Source organism: Dromiciops gliroides, chromosome 1, assembly GCF_019393635.1.
Source record: "Dromiciops gliroides isolate mDroGli1 chromosome 1, mDroGli1.pri, whole genome shotgun sequence".
In the NCBI taxonomy this organism is placed as follows: domain Eukaryota; kingdom Metazoa; phylum Chordata; class Mammalia; order Microbiotheria; family Microbiotheriidae; genus Dromiciops; species Dromiciops gliroides.
In genome coordinates, this window is record NC_057861.1 from 673,038,963 (window position 1) to 673,058,204 (window position 19,242).

Sequence of the window (19,242 nt, forward strand, 5' to 3'; positions counted from 1 at the left end):
GCAATGCCATTCTAACTCTGTAATTTACAATATATATATTTCATCATTTTCCAGAGGAAATTAAGATTCAGAAGAGATGTGACTATGACATGGTCACATAACTCGTATTTGTATCCAGATAGTAAAGTGAGCCTCTAATTGCATATCAGTATCAGCATACTGACTGTCCTCAATCCCAGTATAGTACTTAGTTTAGACCAGTTGTTCAAATGATAAAAGATGGTAGAAGTGGAAGGGATCTTAGAAAGGGCCTAGTGCAGCCAACTCATCTTACAGAAGAAATTAGGGCTCAGAAAGAGGCGACAACTCCATGGCCACATTTGTATTAGGGTTATAAACAATTCAAAAACAGGTGTCTTGATCTGTTTATAACCTAATTATAAAGTGAGGTCCAATAGCAAACCTGCAAAGTCATCACAATGAAGATGGTGTTGAGAATGGAGGCTTTCTTAATGAAATCACCCATGTTTTCTGTTGAACAAAAGATTGTTGAGGTCAAAGATGATGAAATTAAGAGCCACGCCATTCTTGCACTACCCTGTGGTCCCCCCATTCCCCACCCCTTAATGAGTAAATTACCTACCTTCCAAGAGTTCTAGCCTCTGTGGGGATAGAACCTTACAAGGAATTCATAATGAAATAAAAGGTTCATAACTTTAAAGGGGCTGGAAAACACCATGTAGATCATCTAGGGTCTTGATCTTTTTGGTGTCAAGGACACCCTTGGAAATTTGGTGAAGGCTTCTCCAATGTTTCTAAATGTATATAAAATACATGGTACTATAGAGGAAACCAATTATACTGAAATGCAGTTGTCAAAATATATTTAAAAGTTCATGGACCCTAGGTTAAGCACCCCTAATGTAGTTTAACAGGTGAAGAAAAAGAGGTCCAGAGAACAAAACACCAAACACAAGTTTGACACAACATGTCAGCATTTATTAATCAAAGATGAAGCAAACCCGAGACGGTGAGTTCTTTCCCTTTTAAAACCCAAAGCTTGTTTGTGGTAGACGGTGACTCTTTAAAAATGGTCATTTATATGTTGAATACTATAGAACAACTCTTCTTATTTAGAGTCAAATACTATTTTATAATGGGCCAAAATAAGGGGTCCCTCCTTTAAATTACTTTGGGTGGGGATTCTCACAAATCCAATGCGACACTTTTGATGTCATGTTTAGAACTCAGGTGAAATACCCTTAAAGCACTTCTAGCCTTGAGGTAGCATAATTATGCTGAATTAGATTTTTTTTGTTTTGTTTTTTATTACTGTGAATGGAGGAAGAAACCCTAGTTACCCATTTTTAGCCAGAATCAGGCTAAATGGAGTTAAGGAAGTCTCCCATGAGGTTAGTGAAATTTTCCTCTTCTATCTTTATAGTACAGACACAATCCTGTACGGTATTAAAACAAACAGGAGGGTCTCTGACTGTACAACAGATGACTGACTTGACTGAAGACCATAAGCAGTAATAACTGCAAGAACAACAATAGGTAAGTGGAGTGAAAAAAACCAAAACAATTTCTATTTTGGCAAGGCTGGTTACAAATACAATTTAAGAACAAAAATGACAACATCAACTAACTGAAAACAAAGTATGAAGGATGTCACTTCAAAGGTTGTTTTTTTTTTCTTTTTCCTTTTTCTCAGGGCAGAATGCACTTTTTAAAAAAAAAGAGACAGGATTCATTTTTTTTTAAATACATTATGAAAAGCCTGGGCTGGGACATCAAACAGAAATATCATAAGCCAAGGACACTGCCGACCAAGAAAAGCTCTTCTCACTGACTTCACAAAAATCACAAGCAGAGCATCAGCAGGACAAATTGTTTCTTTTAGTCTCAAGGACACTGTCTCTTGCCCATTTTACTGCTGGGTTCTTTTATTAACATGCTCAAATGCAGAGCTCTCTTCACAATCATCTCCAAGGATCCACAGCAGTTGGGTTTTTAGTTTTTGCCTTTTTTTAAAAAACAGAACACAGAGCAACATCAATCCAGAAAACAAAACCACACAAATTCATCCTTCAGAGACTTAAAAGAAGAGTCAAAGTCATTGGAATAAAATTGGGCTCAGAAGATGTATATCAATACTGCTAACCAAATTTCCAAGTAATCAAGCCCCTTCTCCCCTCAGTGCAAAGGAAATGGCAAGGCCTGGAAAGAATTGCTTGAATCAGCCTTCTCCCAAGGGAGAGTAGAAGATAAAAGGGCTAACAAGAACCAGCTAAGGTGGAGCTTCCTTTTGTTCCATACTGGCTACCTGCAGCCCTCACCAAACACAGGAGATATCACTGAGTTCTACCACAGTGTCACTGTCATTTTCATGTACCAGTGTGACTTAGAAAACAACACTGTTTGGTTTGCTTAACTTGACTTTTCCCCGCTGCAAAAAGATACATCCTCAGAACCCCCCATTTTCAAAAATCCAGCTTGGCTGCTATTCTTCCCCTTCATTCTTTTATGTACATCCCTGTTTACTCACTCTTGAAGCTCAACTACAGGCCCACAATTGTTCATAAAAACAGAGAGATCTGGTCTTCTGAGCCATATGTTGTTTTAAATTAGAACAACTGAGACCAACAAAAAAGGCCTGAAATCTGTTGGGTTCCACAGTCATACAGCACAACTATGTGAGTAAGACTGGGGTACTGGGAAGAGATTTTATAGAACAGATTTAGACTATGAATGAAAGGCTTAAAACTTTTTTTTTTGGACATAATCCACATCTATCCCTAGCATGCAGTTTGCTAGACAGTCTAAGTGATATAGATGCATGGTTAACAAACAGCACCTCATTTTGGCTTTTATTTTGGAAATCAACATTAGGTCTGCTCTGACAATACACATATATCTAGTCTCTTAAAGCACCTTTTCTCTATTACTTTTAAAAGACCAAGTTCATTTATTTAAATAGCCAAATAACCCAGCTACCTGTGGCAAAGAACTATTGTTGTTCATGCCATTTAAAATTCAAGATCCAAAAATTAGAAAAAAGGTGCAAAACCTTGGAAACATTAATGACATTTCTGTTGCTTTCTGGATTCATCTGATACAAAACAGACACTGCAGAAAAGAATGGAGTCAGGAAAACATCAAAACATGAAATGGTTTTGAACAATGCTATATCCCTGTTTTATCAGCATGAATCATAAATCAGATCACAATTATGAAAACCATGCTGTGAGCTAACACAGTGCCCTTAGTAAAGATTCAACTCAATCTGCTTCCAATTCATGTAACCCAAAGAAACAAACAAAAAACACCTTAAGATGAATGAATCAGGATTGCTGCTGGCTGAAAGTTTGTCGTCGTATGTGTGTGTGGGGTAAGTACATGCTGTCATGCTTTTCACAGGTGTAAGCCATACTGGCCATATGCCCATGACAGAGCACTGGCTCACCTGGTGATGAAAGGTAAATGATTAGGTCAGCTCTATTAGCATCATCATCCACAATGAGAATTATACAACCCCAGGTACATAATCACTTGGGCAGGTCCCAGTGAATCATACAACTCAAAAGAAAATGGAAAATGGGAAGAGCCTCTACTATTACCCTGCTATAAATTTAATAATCCTTATGAAATTGTGTGCTGCTTCTGTGATCCCCTTAGGAGAGATTCTCAATCACTCTGGTGGAAAAAATCTTATTGCAAAGCATGTCAAACAGTCAAGGGAACTCAAAATTGTACTTGATATGTATTAAAGGTTAAAGAGGTGTTCTCTTCAAACACAAACTAAATTACCTCCCAAAAAAAGAAAACTAGAACACCAGACATTTTGAACTCCCCAATTACAAAGTATTTTTTTTTAAATTCCTTGAAATAGTAAATGTTGTCAACTTTTTGAAAACTTTAACAAATACAGTTGACATCTGGGAATGTCTAGTTGAGTGAGAGAACATTGCAAAAGAAATACAATTAAAGGGAACTCCCTTGAGTCCAGAAATATTTTTTACTTTTAAGTTACAAAAAAATAACTTTCCTCTTTAAAAAGATTTTTAAAACTGATCATTCAACAGCAAAACTACAGGATATCTCTGAACAACAGAAAGGGCTCTCTTTGCAGAAGGAATACATCAACTTCTCAGCAGTATTACTGCCACCTGCCGATGTGGACAACTGGAAAGAAAAAGGTGGCAGCAGCTTAATAGAGAAGTTTTTTAGGAAGTTAAAAGCTATGACACCTCCAACCCTTTGTTCTAAATGGATGACAATTCGGTCATTAACTGCACAGAGAAACTTTTCTTTTTAATTGGCTCTGTCATCCACAGAGGGCTGAAATAACAAACTCTCAGATTGTCCCTTTTCTCTTCCTTACTTCCTCCTTAAAGACTTACTGATGAATGACCTGTGACTATGACCTATGTTTCAGCATTGTACTCTCTTCAAAGACTCTCCAAATGCCTTGAGATCACCTGTAACATGTGTAGCTTTCAGTAGATAGCACAGACATCACAGTACCATAATGCGCTAAAGAGTTAAAAATACCCAGGTAATTTTAAATTTCAAATCTAAAAGCTACAATTCAGAGCAGATTTTGACATTCTCAGAGGTAACAACAAAGTAAGAGATCAGAGGCTGTAAATCTTTTTTCCCTGGGAAAATGGGGACAGAACCAGTTTCTGCAGCCTTGTTTAAAAAAAAAAAAAGAATAGCCAATAGCTGTAGCAGCAGCAAGAGGGAAAAAAAGAGGATTTTACACTTTGGACTTTTATCAGGCACTTAAATTGCTGGAGACATGCCATTCTGAACCAAAGGTGTGAAAAATGGGTTAGAAACATTACGAAATTAAGTCTAATAAATGGAATTTCTGTAGCAAAGTGGAGGCATAGATTCAGCCTCTACCCATCCAAATATGCTGAGACATGTTTTCTAAAATGCCCAAGACGACAGCAGCAGCAGCAATGGCAGGAACTGTTCTGTAGTGTCTGTTTTCCTTATGTGTTGTGTTGTTGACAGGAGGAGTTTCTGTGTCAAACTGAGAAGGCACGGGGGAGAAGGGAGATGCTGTGCCTTAAATTCCTGGATCTTTCAGGTCCATGCTTGAACCAAACATTTTCACCAGCTGCTCTTCATAATTGGAAATATTCCTCTTCATAATGTCCATGCAGGGTCCAAGCAGCCTCTCAAATGCCTGGACATCCATAACTGCATTTAAAACATGAGAGAAACAAATGGATAAATGATTAAAATAATGGCATGTCTGCAAATCATTCCTTATACATTTCAGTCCCTGGAACACAATTCTTCATTTCTAGGAATTAAAATCTGAGGCTCAGATCAGGTACCGCACCACCTCCATGAAATATTTCCTGAAGATGATCTTACAAATTTTATCAAAGCAATTTGTCTGGGCCTCTCCTTTGTTCCTATTACACTATACTTTTTGTTATTATGTATGTATGCATGCATGGATTATGTAGATGTGTGCATGCGTGTGTGTATGCCATACACACATACATTCATATACATAGAGACAGACAAAATGTCAGATCCCTCTTCGATAATGCTCTGTCTCATTACACTGTAATCTTTCTTTATTTTTATTTTTAAAAATTTTTTAAGAAGTTGGGCAATGGGGGCAGCTAGGTGGCGCAGTGGATAGAGCACCGGCCCTGGAGTCAGGAGTACCTGAGTTCAAATCCGGCCTCAGACACTTGACACTTATTAGCTGTGTGACCCTGGGCAAGTCACTTAACCCCAATTGCCTCACTTAAAAATTAAAAAAAAAAAAAAGAAGTTGAGGAATGAGGGTTAAGTGACCTGCCCAAGGTCACACAGCTAATAAGTGTCAAGTGTCTGAGGCCGGATTTGAACTCAGGTACTCCTGACTCCAGGGCCGGTGCTCTATCCACTGCACCACTTAGCTGCCCCTGTAATCTTTCTTTTTTGAACTAGAGGAATGCAGTTGTTTTTTTTAACTAAGCTAATGAATTTGTATCTTTTTTCTCTTTTCCCCCACTCAACAGTATTTTATTTTTTCCCAATTACATGTAAAGACAGTTTACAACATTCATTTTTGTAAGATTTTGAATTTCAAATTTTTCTCACTCCCCTCCCCCAAACAGCAAGCAATCGGATATAGGTTATTACACTATAATCTCTTTGAGGGCAGGGGCAATGCTGTTTTTTATCTTTGTATTCTTATTTCCAAGCATAACATGGCCTTAAAATGTAGTAGGAACGGGGGCAGCTAGGTGGCACAGTGGATAGAGCACCAGCCCTGGATTCAGGAGTACCTGAGTTCAAATCTGGCCTCAGACACTTAACAGTTACTAGCTGTGTAACCCTGGGCAAGTCACTTAACCCCAATTGCCTCACCAAAAAAAAAGTAGTAGGAACTTAAAAATGTTTGCTAAATGGATTTCAAATCCACATTTTACACAATTTTCCTAATCCTATGCACTTGGGGAAAAATAAGTATGATATAACTTAAATATCATGTAGACAGCAGAAATCACTATAGTAAGGTTTAGAGTTGGAGAGGGCCTGGAGGTTGTTTAGTCTAATATTCACTGTACAGATAAGGAGTCTAGGGAGAAGTGATATTGCCAAAGCCATATGCAGTTATTGAACAGGAGGGGTGGGATTTGAACCCAGGTCCTTTCCACTGTAGTGTGTTCTGCATTCATGTGCCCATAGGGCTTCAGATCACTCTAGGATCAATGGGGAAGCTAGATACTGATTTAGATACAATGGGGATCTAAAGGAGACTGTGATTCATCTGCCAAGACTACATGAACATATTTGAGTAGCAATACAATGACAATTCTTAGGACTGAGACCATGAAAACAAAAATGATAGCCTTCCATATTGAAATCTGTGTGAAGATCTGATTCGCTTTCAGAAAAAAATCTAGGCCTAGATGTTAGCAGACAGATGAGAGGAAAAAAGTTTTTGAGAAAAGAAAAAAAAAAAACAGTACACAAAAAACTAATGATTTACCTAAGCATTTGACATCTCCAACTGCATAAGCAGAAGCTGCTCTGGGTTTGTTGGTGACAAGAGCAAGCTCTCCAAAATACTGTCCTTTTTGACACCGGGCGATTTCCACTTCATCCTCTGTGTCCTTATTTGTCTAAAGTAGGTAGAGAACATTCAGTTACCCTGTTGAATATGCTGTGAAAATTTTAGTTATGGACATGAACATTTTCATAATATACAGTGTATTCAATGTGATTACTGAGTAGTTCTAACATGGAAAATTACACTTCTACTGTACATTATAATTTATACAGAATAACAATTATGTTATGGTTTAAAGGAACTTTTATCAGATCATCCTCAGAAGCCTGAGAAGTTTGTTTTGGGTAGCTTCTCAGCTACTGAAAGCAATTAGAACATTCCTGGAAAGGTATTCTGGGGTGAATTTTTGTAGGTTAAAAGGTAGGATACTCTTTGTGAATGATAACCATTTGAAGCTTGGGCAAAAATACAAGAAAATAAGTTAAACTGACCCTAGCTAACTCATAAAGACTTCTTCTTGACAAAGGGTCACAAAGAGACTTTCTCAGTCTATGTTAAGAATTTAACTTCCTTAAGCAACACTTACACAGGGTCAAGCCAGGACTTTTAACATAGTCGGGGCTGTGTTATTAATCAACCATATGCTGTTAGTTACCATAAAGTACCCTTGTGGGTACACAAAGCACATCAGACAATCACCTAAAAGACATTATGAAGTGGCTGTCCTACAGATATATTAAACCAAACATTTCCAAAACAGAACCCATTATAATTGTTATTGGTATTGTTTTTATTTGCTAAAACCCACCCCTCTTCTGAACTTTCCTATTTCTGTCAACAGGTTTGCAAACTGTTATCCTTGTCTCCTTACCATTCAATTGATAAATCTTGTCAATTCTACCTTCACAATATAATATCATATGCATACCTTTCTCTCTTTATTCACACAACTATCACCCTAGTCCTGGCCCTTTCACCTGGACTACTGTAAGAGCCTCTTAATTGTTTAACCTGCCTCCAGTCTTTCTCTGCCTTTGAACTATACTCCATGTAGTTGACAAAGTGGTTTTCCTAAAGTAGAGGTCTGACCATGTGTCACTTCCTTGCTCAAACTCCAATGGCTCCTTTTACCACTAGGATCAAATACAAACTTCTCTTTTTGGCATTTAAAGTCTTTTACAACTTGGTTCCAACCTACCTTTTCCATCTATATTATGCATTACTTCCCTCTACTCACACTCTGTAGTTTAACCAAAAAGGCCTTTTTGCTGTTCTTTACACATGATAGTCCACCTCCTATTTCTGTACCACTGTACAAATTGTTCTCTGCACATGGAATGCTACTACTCATCTCAGCCTCTTAGAATCTCTGGTTTTCTTCAAAGCTCAGGTCAATCACAAACTTCTACATGAAACCTTTCCTTATTCCCCTAGGTACTAATGCATAGTCCCCCAAATACCCTTCACAAAATCCCCCCTCATATTATTTTTATTATAATGAAGTTGACAAAACCCAATAAACACAAAGTTTCCTTATACCAAAAATATTGTACGTGACCCTTTTAGTTTCTTTAAGATATATACATTATGGGGCAGCTAGGTAGCACAGTGGATAGAGCACCGGCCCTGGAGTCAGGAGTACCTGAGTTCAAATCCGGCCTCATCAGGAGAGAGTTGAGTCATGACAATCTACAGAGAAGAGAGTATCAAGGAAAAGAGGATGACTGACATTGTCAAAGGCTAGGAAGAAGTCAAGAAGGATTGAGGCTCAAAAAAAGGCCATTAGATTTGACAATTAAGAATCATTGGTCTAGGTGGCACAGTGGATAAGGCACTGGCCCTGGATTCAGGAGGACCTGAGTTTAAAACCGGCCTCAGACACTCGATACAAGGTGTGTGACTCTGGCCAAGTCACTTAACCCTCACTGTCCCACCCAAAAAAAAAAAAAATCACTGGTAACTTTTAGTTGAATCTTAGGGTTCTCCAAGTAAACCATTTCATCCTGTGAAAAGTATTAATTTAGCTTCCTCTTTGCCTTAACCTATTCCCTCAATTTCTTTTTCTTGTTTTAACAATATACACTTCTAGAACTATATAAGATAATAGTGGTGTTCTTTTTTTGATCATGGCTTTCAGGTAGTTCAATAATTCTTACATTATCTCTCCTCAATCTATTTTCCAGGAAAGTTATTTTTTCAATGAGGTAGTTCATATTTCTTCTATTTTTTCATTCTTTTGATTTTGCTTGATTGATTCTTTTTTTAAAGAAGCAACAATTTCAATTTAATGACTATAATGAGACAACATACCAACATTTGAATTAAAGGTACTCATTTAATTTTCAGGTAGTTTTTTTGTTTTTGTTTTTTTTTTGTTTTTGCGGGGCAATGGGGGTTAAGTGACTTGCCCAGGGTCACACAGCTAGTAAGTGTTAAGTGTCTGAGGCTGGATTTGAACTTGGGTACTCCTGAATCCAGGACCAGCGCTTTAACCACTGCGCCATCTAGCTGCCCCATTTTCAGGTAGTTTTAAATCACTTCAGCTCTACATTTCATCATTGGCTAATATTACTTTTGTTTCAGCCTTAAGAGTATTTTATTTTTTTCCAGTTACATGCAAAGATAGTTTTCAACATTTGGTTTTTTGGGGTTTTTTTGGTGAGGCAATCGGGGTTAAGTGACTTGCCCAGAGTCACACAGCTAGTAAGTGTTAATTGTCTGAGGTTGGATTTGAACTCAGGTCCTCCTGACTTCAGGGCCGGTGCTCTATCCACTGCGCCACCTAGCTGCCCCTCAACATTTGTTTTTATAAGATTTTGAGTTCCGAAATTCTCTACCTCCCTCCATTCCCTCCCACCTCCCCAAGACAGAAAGCAACCTTATATAGGTTATATATGTACATGCTTGATTTGATTCTTGATGTCTTATTAGCTACTTCTTGTCCAATTCTAATTTTTAAGGAATTATTTTCTTCAGTCAGCTTTTGTACTCCCTTTTCCATTTGGCCAATTCTACTTTTAAAGGGCTTATTTTTTCCAGTGTTATTTTTGTACATAGTTTTCCAGTTCCTTTACCAAGTTGTTGAGTTTTTTCATGATTCTCTTGAATCACCCTAATTTCTTTTCCCAATTTTTCTTTTACGTCTCTGATTTTTAAAATCCTTTTTGAGCTCTTCCAGGAGTTCTTTGTAGACTTGAAACAAATTTGCATTTTTATCTCTGTATGCAGGCATTTTGACATTGCTGTACTCTTCCTCTGAGTTTGTTTTGATCTTCCCAGTCATTACAATAACTTTTTTTTTAGTGAGGCAATTGGGGTTAAGTGACTTGCCCAGTGTCACACAGCTAGTAAGTGTTAAGTGTCTGAGGTTGGATTTGAACTCAGGTAACTCCTGACTCCAGGGCCAGTGCTCTATCCACTGCGCCACCTAGCTGCCCCCATTACAATAACTTTTAATGGTCAAGTTCTTTTTTTCCCTTCTCTTTTCCTTATTTTTTCCAGCCTGTTTTGTGCTTTTTAAAGTTGAGCTCAGTTCCTGGATACAGGGGGCACTTTCCTAAGCTTCTTGTGCTAGGGACTAGCGGGCCTGGCCATTAGTCTGCTATGCTGGGGGATGGTAACCTCACAGCTGGTCTTCTGTGCCACTGGCCTGCTCTGTTGCTAACCTATGCTGGGACCCGGGGCTTCCTATTGGCTTGCCTAGAAACTGTGTGCACCGGGCTGTTCTCTCCTTTTATCTGGGTGAGATAGGCCTTTCTTGCTACCTTCTAAGATATCTTGGGCTGGAAAATTGTTTGTGGGTTCTGCCACTCCAAAATTCGTTTTTAGATATTATTTTATAGCTATGTGGAAGTGAATTTGGGAGAATTCAGGCAAGTTTCTGCCTTATTCTGTCATATTTGTTTCTTCTGATATTTTAAAGAGTTTTTAACATAAAAGGTAATGTGCTTTGTCCCCCCCTGCATCTGTTGATAAAATTATGCTATTTTTATTGCTTTGTTATTAACATGGACTATGTTTAGAGTTTTTTAGTAATGAATCAACCTTGCATTTTGGGCATAAATAAAAAATGGTTATATTTTGTAGTCTTTTTAATATACTGTTAGAGTCTCTCTCCGAACTCAATGTGGTTTTTTTCTTTTTTCTTTTTTTTGGGGGCAGGGCAAGGAGGGTTAAGTGACTTGCCCAGGGTCACACAGCTACTTAAGTGTCAAGTGTCTGAGGCTGGATTTAAACTCAGGTCCTCCTGAATCCAAGGCTGGTGCTTTATCCACTGCGCCACCTAGCTGCCCCCAATGTGTTTTTTTTTCTTAATACATCATTCTTCTTGAGCTCTCTGAAGCATTTAATACTATCATTCAACTCCTTGATATTTTCTTCTCTCTAGGTTTTTGGGTTACCACTTTCTCTAAGTTGTAGTTAGTGAAATTTTGCTATTTGAGGTAAAAATTCTTGGGACTATAATTTTCTATTGTTTTGAGTTTTGATTATAGGGATGGTTGTCTGAATTGTCATAAAACCAATAGCAGAAAATGGGATGTGCTACAGTCTGAGAACTGTTAGAAGTAGATGTCTCTCTCTGGGAAAAGTTGAAGGAATGACCTTGGTATAACCTAAAGTAGGACTAAGGCAGGATAAGAGGTTGACTCAGTTTCCCTATTGTGTTATTTCCTTTTCTGAACAGGACATTTCCCCACCTGGATAGTACTGAGCCTTGCTTAGGTACCCTGTAATGATATGACTGGCTGTCGGATCTGATTCATGCCTAGACTAAAACAGAGCTAAAGAAGTTTCTCCCTTGTTGTGCTATATGTCAAGTCAGTCTGTGCCCCTGAGAGAATGAATCTTGACACTGTTATAACTAGGTCCTTCCTTTTCCTTTCATGGCAGATTTCAATAATCAGGGCAAGTGAGCAGTAGAAGTTTTGTAAATTTATTAATAAATAGACTGGTACTGGAATATCTCTCTGTGTTACTATAGTAAAGTGCAAGTATGAAAAATCTTTTAATCTGTAGACTAAGAGCTCCTTGAGAGTGGCATTGGGGGCAGCTAGGTGGCGCAGTGGATAGAGCACTGGCCCTGGAGTCAGGAGTACCTGGGTTCAAATCCGGCCTCAGACACTTAACACTTACTAGCTGTGTGACCCTGGGCGAGTCACTTAACCCCAATTGCCTCACTAAAAAAAAAAAAATAAAGAGAGTGGCATTGGAATTTTTTTCAGGGTTATGTGCACCCCAAATGATTTAGCACAGGGTCTTGCACGTATGCACACACGTGTATATATAAATAGTTGGCATTCAGTAAATACTGAATGAATGAATAAATGAATGACTGTTAACCAAAACTTCTGATAAGATAAACAATAGTTTTAAACTGAGATTCCAACTAGCTACCAGTTCCTCTGGCATAATAGTTGGAGAACTTTCTGATCTGGTACTAAGTCATGGTAACAAATCTACCTTGTTGGTATGATTGTATAGATTTTCTCTGCATATTTATTAAACTTTTAAAGTGACTGTTACTTCTATGAACAGTGTATGGCAACAGTTCTCACAAAAGGTCTGAATGATTACTACAAATGATATCTCATTATGACAAACTACAAAGGATCTTTTTTGTGGTGGAGTTTGTTATGAGGACAGTGTTGATAGAATGAAACTGAGCTGACCTCAATCTGTGTGAATTATTAACTGACAAGCAGTACCTTCAACAGTAGAGAGGGGAATATATCACACACATATCACTGCTATTCCTTTTCATTTCTAGCTCTCTGTTCTTTTTGTGTGTTTCTTTATCTGTTCAATGTACCTATATCACAGGGCTGCTGTGAGAATTAAATGAAATAATGTATGTGAAAGAATTCTGGAAAACATTAAATACCACATGAATGTAGGGCATTATATACAGTTAACACTTTGCATATACCATTTATCTCACCATTCCAACTTTCTAAGTCATAAAATAAAAAAGGCCCGGGGCAGCTAGGTGGCACAGTGGATAAAGCACCAGCCCTGGATTCAGGAGTACCTGAGTTCATATCCGGCCTCAGACACTTGACACTTACTAGCTGTGTGACTCTGGGAAAGTCACTTAACCCTCACTGCTCCACCAAAAAAAAAAAAAAAAGGCCTTTGAACAAACAATGAATCAACTTGGGGGGGGGCAGCAATGAGGGTTAAGTGACTTGCCCAGGGTCACACAGTGTCAAGTGTCTGAGGCTGGATTTAAACTCAGGTCCTCCTGAATCCAGGGCCGGTGCTTTATCTACTGTGCCACCTAGCTACCCCCTCAACAAGTATTTTTTTAATCTCCTACTATGTGCTGGATGTTATGCTAGGCACTGAGCAACCCAAAGTCCATGAAATAAAGCATCCTCATAATTTTACTTAAAGGAGAGTTCAACAAAGCTCTAACTTGAAGTTTATGTGTTCTTATTTTATGATACAATTCTAGCAAGACTGTGCTTGCTGGTTTCTCCTATCATAGTGGGTCAGAAACAGCAAATTAAAAGGCTTGAGGACAGCTAGGGGCTGGTTTACGAACAGCAGTAATAACAGTTGCAACTAACATCTCTTTACCACCTTACCATTAGAAAGCCCTTTCTTCACAAGAAGTAGAGAGTATAGAGAGTGCAAATGTTATTATACAGATGAAGAAACTTGGAGGGTTCAGAGAAGTCACATAACAAGTTAGCAAGTGTGAGGGGTAGAGACCAAACCTAGGTTTTCTAATGCTAAATTCACCACACTTTCCCACTATGCTACTCATATCCCCCTGAACATGTGGAGTTGCTAGTGAAAAAAAAAGACATTAAAACTATAAAAAGGAGACAAGAACCATAAATGCTTAGTAGTCTGGTGACTCTTCAGTGTGTAGGAATGAATAATCCTACATACCTCAATAGTTCCTGAGGACATAACTGTATCAAAACTTTATGTAAACAATGATGACTTGAGTTATTAATTAAGAAATAAATTATGCTCTATACATGGTATTTAAGATGGTAGGGAAATATGGTAATTCTAGAGAGATTTCCATAAAAAATGGCTCAAATGAAGTGTTAGCACTCAAAGAGTTAAACTTTCAATTATGCAGAACATTACTTTTTCCCCCCCTAGAACAGCTCATTACCCAATCAAACTTGATCAATCTGACATGATGTATAATTATTTTGGAAGTAAAGAATATGTAAGATGAGGTAAATGTTAATGTGATTACCGATTCCTAAGAATCCTAGAGAGCTTTCCTTTATTCTTTAATACCAAGTGAACAGTATATTCTCAAATATTTTATGGAGTGACTGTCAAAAGGGATAGGAATCAGAGAAAACACTAAATGACAGAATAGGACTAGCTTTTCTAATTAATTAATCAATAAATAAATAAGCATGCCAGGCACTTTGCTAAGCACTAGGAATACAAAAATTAAAACAGAACAGTTCATGCTCTCAAGGAGTTTATGTTATATCTAAGGAGACTATGCATATGTACAAGAACACGCAAAACACATACAAAGCAGGGAGTGGGAGATCTTGGTAAGAAGTTTCAACCAGGGAAACCTACAGTAGTCTTATGAAAAAGGTGATCCCTGAGCTGAGTCTTAACAAAAACCCAAAATACAAAGAGGTGGAGGTGAAGAAGGAAGGCCTTCTGGGGGAGTAAGACAATGAACAAGCTTTTAGACGAGGGGGGCAAGTCTTGTTAGGAAAAGCAAGAAGGACAAGAAAGAATGGCCCTTTATTTTCCCTCTTTTGACTTGAGTGATTTAATCTTTAAACCAACCTCTCTTTTGGTGTAAACTGAGCGGGTGTGTCTACTTCCTTGTGTTTGGGTTTTACTTCTGACCAGGTCTCTTGTTAAGATTTTCATAATATATTCTCACCAATACCAATGTCTTTTTCACAGTGCCCAACTAAGACAGATGGTGTTTACAAACACAAACTTGAAACATTGCTCCCTTGTACTTAATAGCCATAAATGTCCTTGCTTTTTCCTTCTTCTGGAAGTAAAGCTGAAAATGGCTTTAAGAGAGTACTCACTTAACTGACAGCCATTTTCCTCTCCCTGCCATGCCCTGTACTATCAATAAAACTTTCACTAGGCTGTACTCTAAATTTTGTATGTGCTGTAGGGTTTTCCCACAACAAAGGCCAGTTTGGCTGTGATGGAAGTACATAAAAATATAGCTAACATATGATGAATTGATTATATATTTTAAAAACAAGCATACATAATACAGATTTGTAGTTTTATGTTCAGTCTTCTTTTTTCTGTTCTATGTATATGAAAATGTTCATTTTATGTGGTGTTTAATTCAGAATTTTTAAAATGTGAAGAAAAAATGCCTGAAGAACGATTTAAAACGAAAATATGCAACATGAAATGAACAAGTAAACACTATTAAAAGCTCTATCTATTGAAATAGCTGTTAAACTGGGGCAGCTAGGTGGACCTGAGTTCAAATCTGACCTCAGACACTTGACACTTACTAGCTGTGTGACCCTGGGCAAGTCACTTAACCCTCATTGCCCTGCAAAAAAAAAAAAAAGAAAGAAAGAAAGAAAGAAAGAAAGAAAAGAAAAAAAGAAATAGCTGTTATAAAGACTTGTGTATTTTGATGAGATTCTCTGCCTTGGAACTTTATATGTATGTCAATGATTAGAATACAGTAATACTTAACACATTTAATTGTCTGGATGTACTCTTTGCCCATCTCTAAGTATTCAGATACATTTAAAAATCCAAAGCCTAAATTTTTCAGTTGGAGACTTCCTTTCAATTCAATAAAGGGAAATAATATTTAGATATCAGTAACCAAAATATGCATAGTGAAAATAAGATCATTGAAACAATGTCATTTTCATACCTCGTAATAAAATCGACAATTCTGGAAAACAATGCATATACAAACACATATATTTGTATCTAATGGTAATCATCTTGGAGTTGGGGGGGGGGGAATAAAGTTACATGGTAACTGTTGTATATTTTTGAAAGGAATAGCAAGTTGTTTATAATGGATCAGCAATTTCAGGTGCAGTCCTGTTTTTCTATTCCACTATGTTATGGAAATGCTTGCTTTATTTCTTAAGTTCAGAATAAAATAAATTAAAATTTAAAAAAACAAAAGAAAACAGTGCATAATCGAAATTATGTGGATTGCTAACTTTATACTTCATCTATACCATTATTTAAAATTCCAGTAAAATGGCATGAGCTTATATGTAACTTACCTTGCTTTTAATCATTATTTTCACTTCTCCAGACTCCACAATATAAAAGCTCTCTGCTTTCTCACCCTACAATATGGGGAAGAAAAAGGAGAGAATCATGTCTGTTATTAATAGTATATAGTCACATCCTAATTTATTGTATCCTTTGCAATTTTCTCCACCTCCTATTGACAACATTTTTTATGGGCTAATGAGCTATGATTCCTAAAAGAGAAGTTCTTTGTACCTGAGGGTATCAACCAAGCTATGCCTGAATGACATAAGCTAGTCAAGCCCCCTCAGCAGCACTCAGTCTCCTAATGTTGGACATTTAACACACACATCTGTCCAAACACATTCCTGTTGTCATTGTACACAAAGCATTATCCACCTTCCCCCCACCCCCAATTCATTTAACAATGGCATATTATAATAATATAGGCACTGATGTAATAAAAAGACATTCTTAACGTATGGTACAAAAAATACTGTCTTTTGTGGTCACATGTTTACTTAGGGGATATTGGATAAAAGGGGAAGTATAATGAAACATAAATGGTGCTAGAACTGGAGTCAGGAGAGAACCATGAAGAGCCTAGATATCTGAGTGCTCCAGTCATTGGAGTGAGTAGGCTTAGAGAAGAGCTGAGTTAGGTTATTGGGAAGACTAAGAAAAAGACAAGCCCTACAGTTAGCAAGCTTCCTCTTCCCTTTTCTTTAAATCCCTATAATTCAGAGTTGAAGGCTGCCTGGGTAAAAACTCTTTCCCTACTTCCCTTGCCCCTACTCCTATACATTCCCTATCATGCTCTGCCCTTTCCATTTTGCCAGCGGAACTGACATTCTATTTTTAACCAATGGAAATCTAGCTTATCCTCTCTAGTACTGGATCCACACTCAAGAATTAACTAGTTTGATTTATGGCTGACCCTGGAAAGTCACTTAATCTCTATTAGCCCATCTCCTCAACTGTAAAATGGGGATAATAACAGCACCAAACCTGGAAGGTTGTTGTGAGGATCAAATGAGATGATATTTGCAAAAAACACTAAGCACAGTGCCTGTAGCACATAGCAGGCCTTAACTTTCTTCCCAACTCCTACTTATTTCATAGTGTTGTTCTGGCAGACCTATGGACCTGAGAATAACTCCAGGCATTACAACCCCAAGGTCAGTTGTTATAATTTTCATAGAATTCACATGCTCTTTCAGTGTTGTAATTTTTTGATTCTCTTCTGTCAAATTTTCTTCTACTTCTACTGTTTGTCATAATTTTTAACTGTTTACTCTCATTTGCCATTTTGATTTTTTAGCTTCATTTCTTTTAGCTACCCTAATTCTTGTACACAAGACATTTTTCCCAAGGCACTGCTTATAGTTTTTATGGAGTGACTATGTTCTGGGTTTATCTCTTGGACTTCTCTTAATCAAAACTTTTTTTCATGGCTTTTGGCATTTCCTTTTGCTTATTACTCTTACTTTTGGGTTCAGTGCCTGGATTAGGACTTTGTACAAGGGTCCTGTCCCTCTCTCCCCCATCCCTACCACCTCCACTGGCCCTGTTTTGTCCTGTCTTTTCTGTAGGCTAAAACCTACTACTGTTTTGGATGGGATGGCTAATAATGGGTTCCCACCCTATACTTCAATCCCTGGTTTCTGCCTTCTTCTATTGGTGGTCAAATGTGAGTGTTGGATTCAATCCACTTCCATTTCTTCCTAGCATAAGTTCAAAATGGGACTTGGTTTCTTCTCCTGCTGTGATCCTGACAAAACCCAGTTGGATTTTGGAGATCACACTGGTCTTGAGCCTTTTGTAAAGTCCCCTCCTGGCATATATCCTGCAACTGAGTTGGAACTGTCTCCTGCTATGGATCCTAGGAATGCAGTCAGACATTGTCTTTCTGTGTAGTGACGTTTAGGGTCTGGTTCTGTTACTTCTGTCCCAACAGGCCAAAGTCATGGTCCTGCTGGCTTTTGGCCCTGATTACCAAACATCCTGTTGGCTTCTAGGATCTTCCTGGAGAATTTACTTCTTCGTAGTGGCTCCATACCAATTTACTAAAGTGCAAGCTGGCTTTCCTGGTGTGACCCCTCTCCCCATGGCTTCGGGTCTTTTTTATCAGAACTTGTACAGGTTTCTCTAGTGAGACTTCTCTTCCAGAACCTGGTTGGCTAGTGGAGATTTTTCTGTTAATTTCTAGATAGGAATGGAGGAGTTTGGTTTACTGTATAACTGCTCTCTCTGGTCCCCTTTTTAGAATGCCTGGGTTTATGTGGGAGAAGTAGGTTCCTCTATGACCTCTCATTACCAAATAGTTTTGATGAATATGGCTTTTTAATATGATTTGAGGTCTGGAACTAATATTCATTCTTCATTCCTACAGTCTTCATCATTTCCTTTAAAGTTCTAAACTTTTTGAAATAATAAGACGAACATAAATCAAAACAAAATCTGAGGCTTCATCTCATTCAAGAAAATGGCAAAGATAGGCATACAGTCAATGATGGAGAGGCTACATAAAGACAACTGTTCCACGTTGATGGAGCCATAAATTGATTAACCATTCCAGAAAACAATTTCAGAATTATGCTAAGAAATCTCATCTGCTGCCAGATCTTATTACTTTACCTTTACAACATCTTTCATACTCACACAGCCACCACTCCAGTTCATCTCTTTCCTGAACTGTTACCGTAGTTGAATTGGTCTCATAGTCTTCCATACCACTCTATCCTCTGCTAGCTGCTAAAATAATTTTTCTAAAGCTTAAGTCTGACCATGTTACTAATACTCTTCCTCTCTGGAATGAGCTCCAGTGGCTCCCTACTACCTCAGAATTAAATATAAGCTCCTTTCCCTGGCATTTAAAGTTCTTAATAACCTGACACCTTCCTACTCTGCTTTTTACACTTGATTATCTTCCATGTACTATATAATTCAGCTATACAGGCTACTTGTAGCTCCTTGAATATGACAGTTCAACTTTCATTTCTGTAGCTTTGCACTGGTTGTTCCCTGTGCCTGAAATGCTCTATCCTTTCACTTCCATTTCTTAG

General features: G+C 37.8%; 1 protein-coding gene across 1 annotated transcript in view; it reads right to left on the reverse strand.

Annotated features, from left to right (window-relative positions):
* Positions 1 to 917: 917 nt before the first annotated feature.
* The window catches only part of PRKAR2A (protein kinase cAMP-dependent type II regulatory subunit alpha), a 117,698-nt gene continuing 99,373 nt past the window's right edge, over positions 918 to 19,242 (reverse strand). The window contains exons 9-11 of the mRNA XM_043964100.1: positions 16,207 to 16,272; positions 6,953 to 7,085; positions 918 to 5,154 (exon numbers count right to left, since the gene is read on the reverse strand). Of these exons, the coding sequence (XP_043820035.1) occupies positions 5,021 to 5,154; positions 6,953 to 7,085; positions 16,207 to 16,272 (333 nt within the window). The 3' untranslated portion in view covers positions 918 to 5,020. The remainder of the gene's footprint in view (positions 5,155 to 6,952; positions 7,086 to 16,206; positions 16,273 to 19,242) is intronic.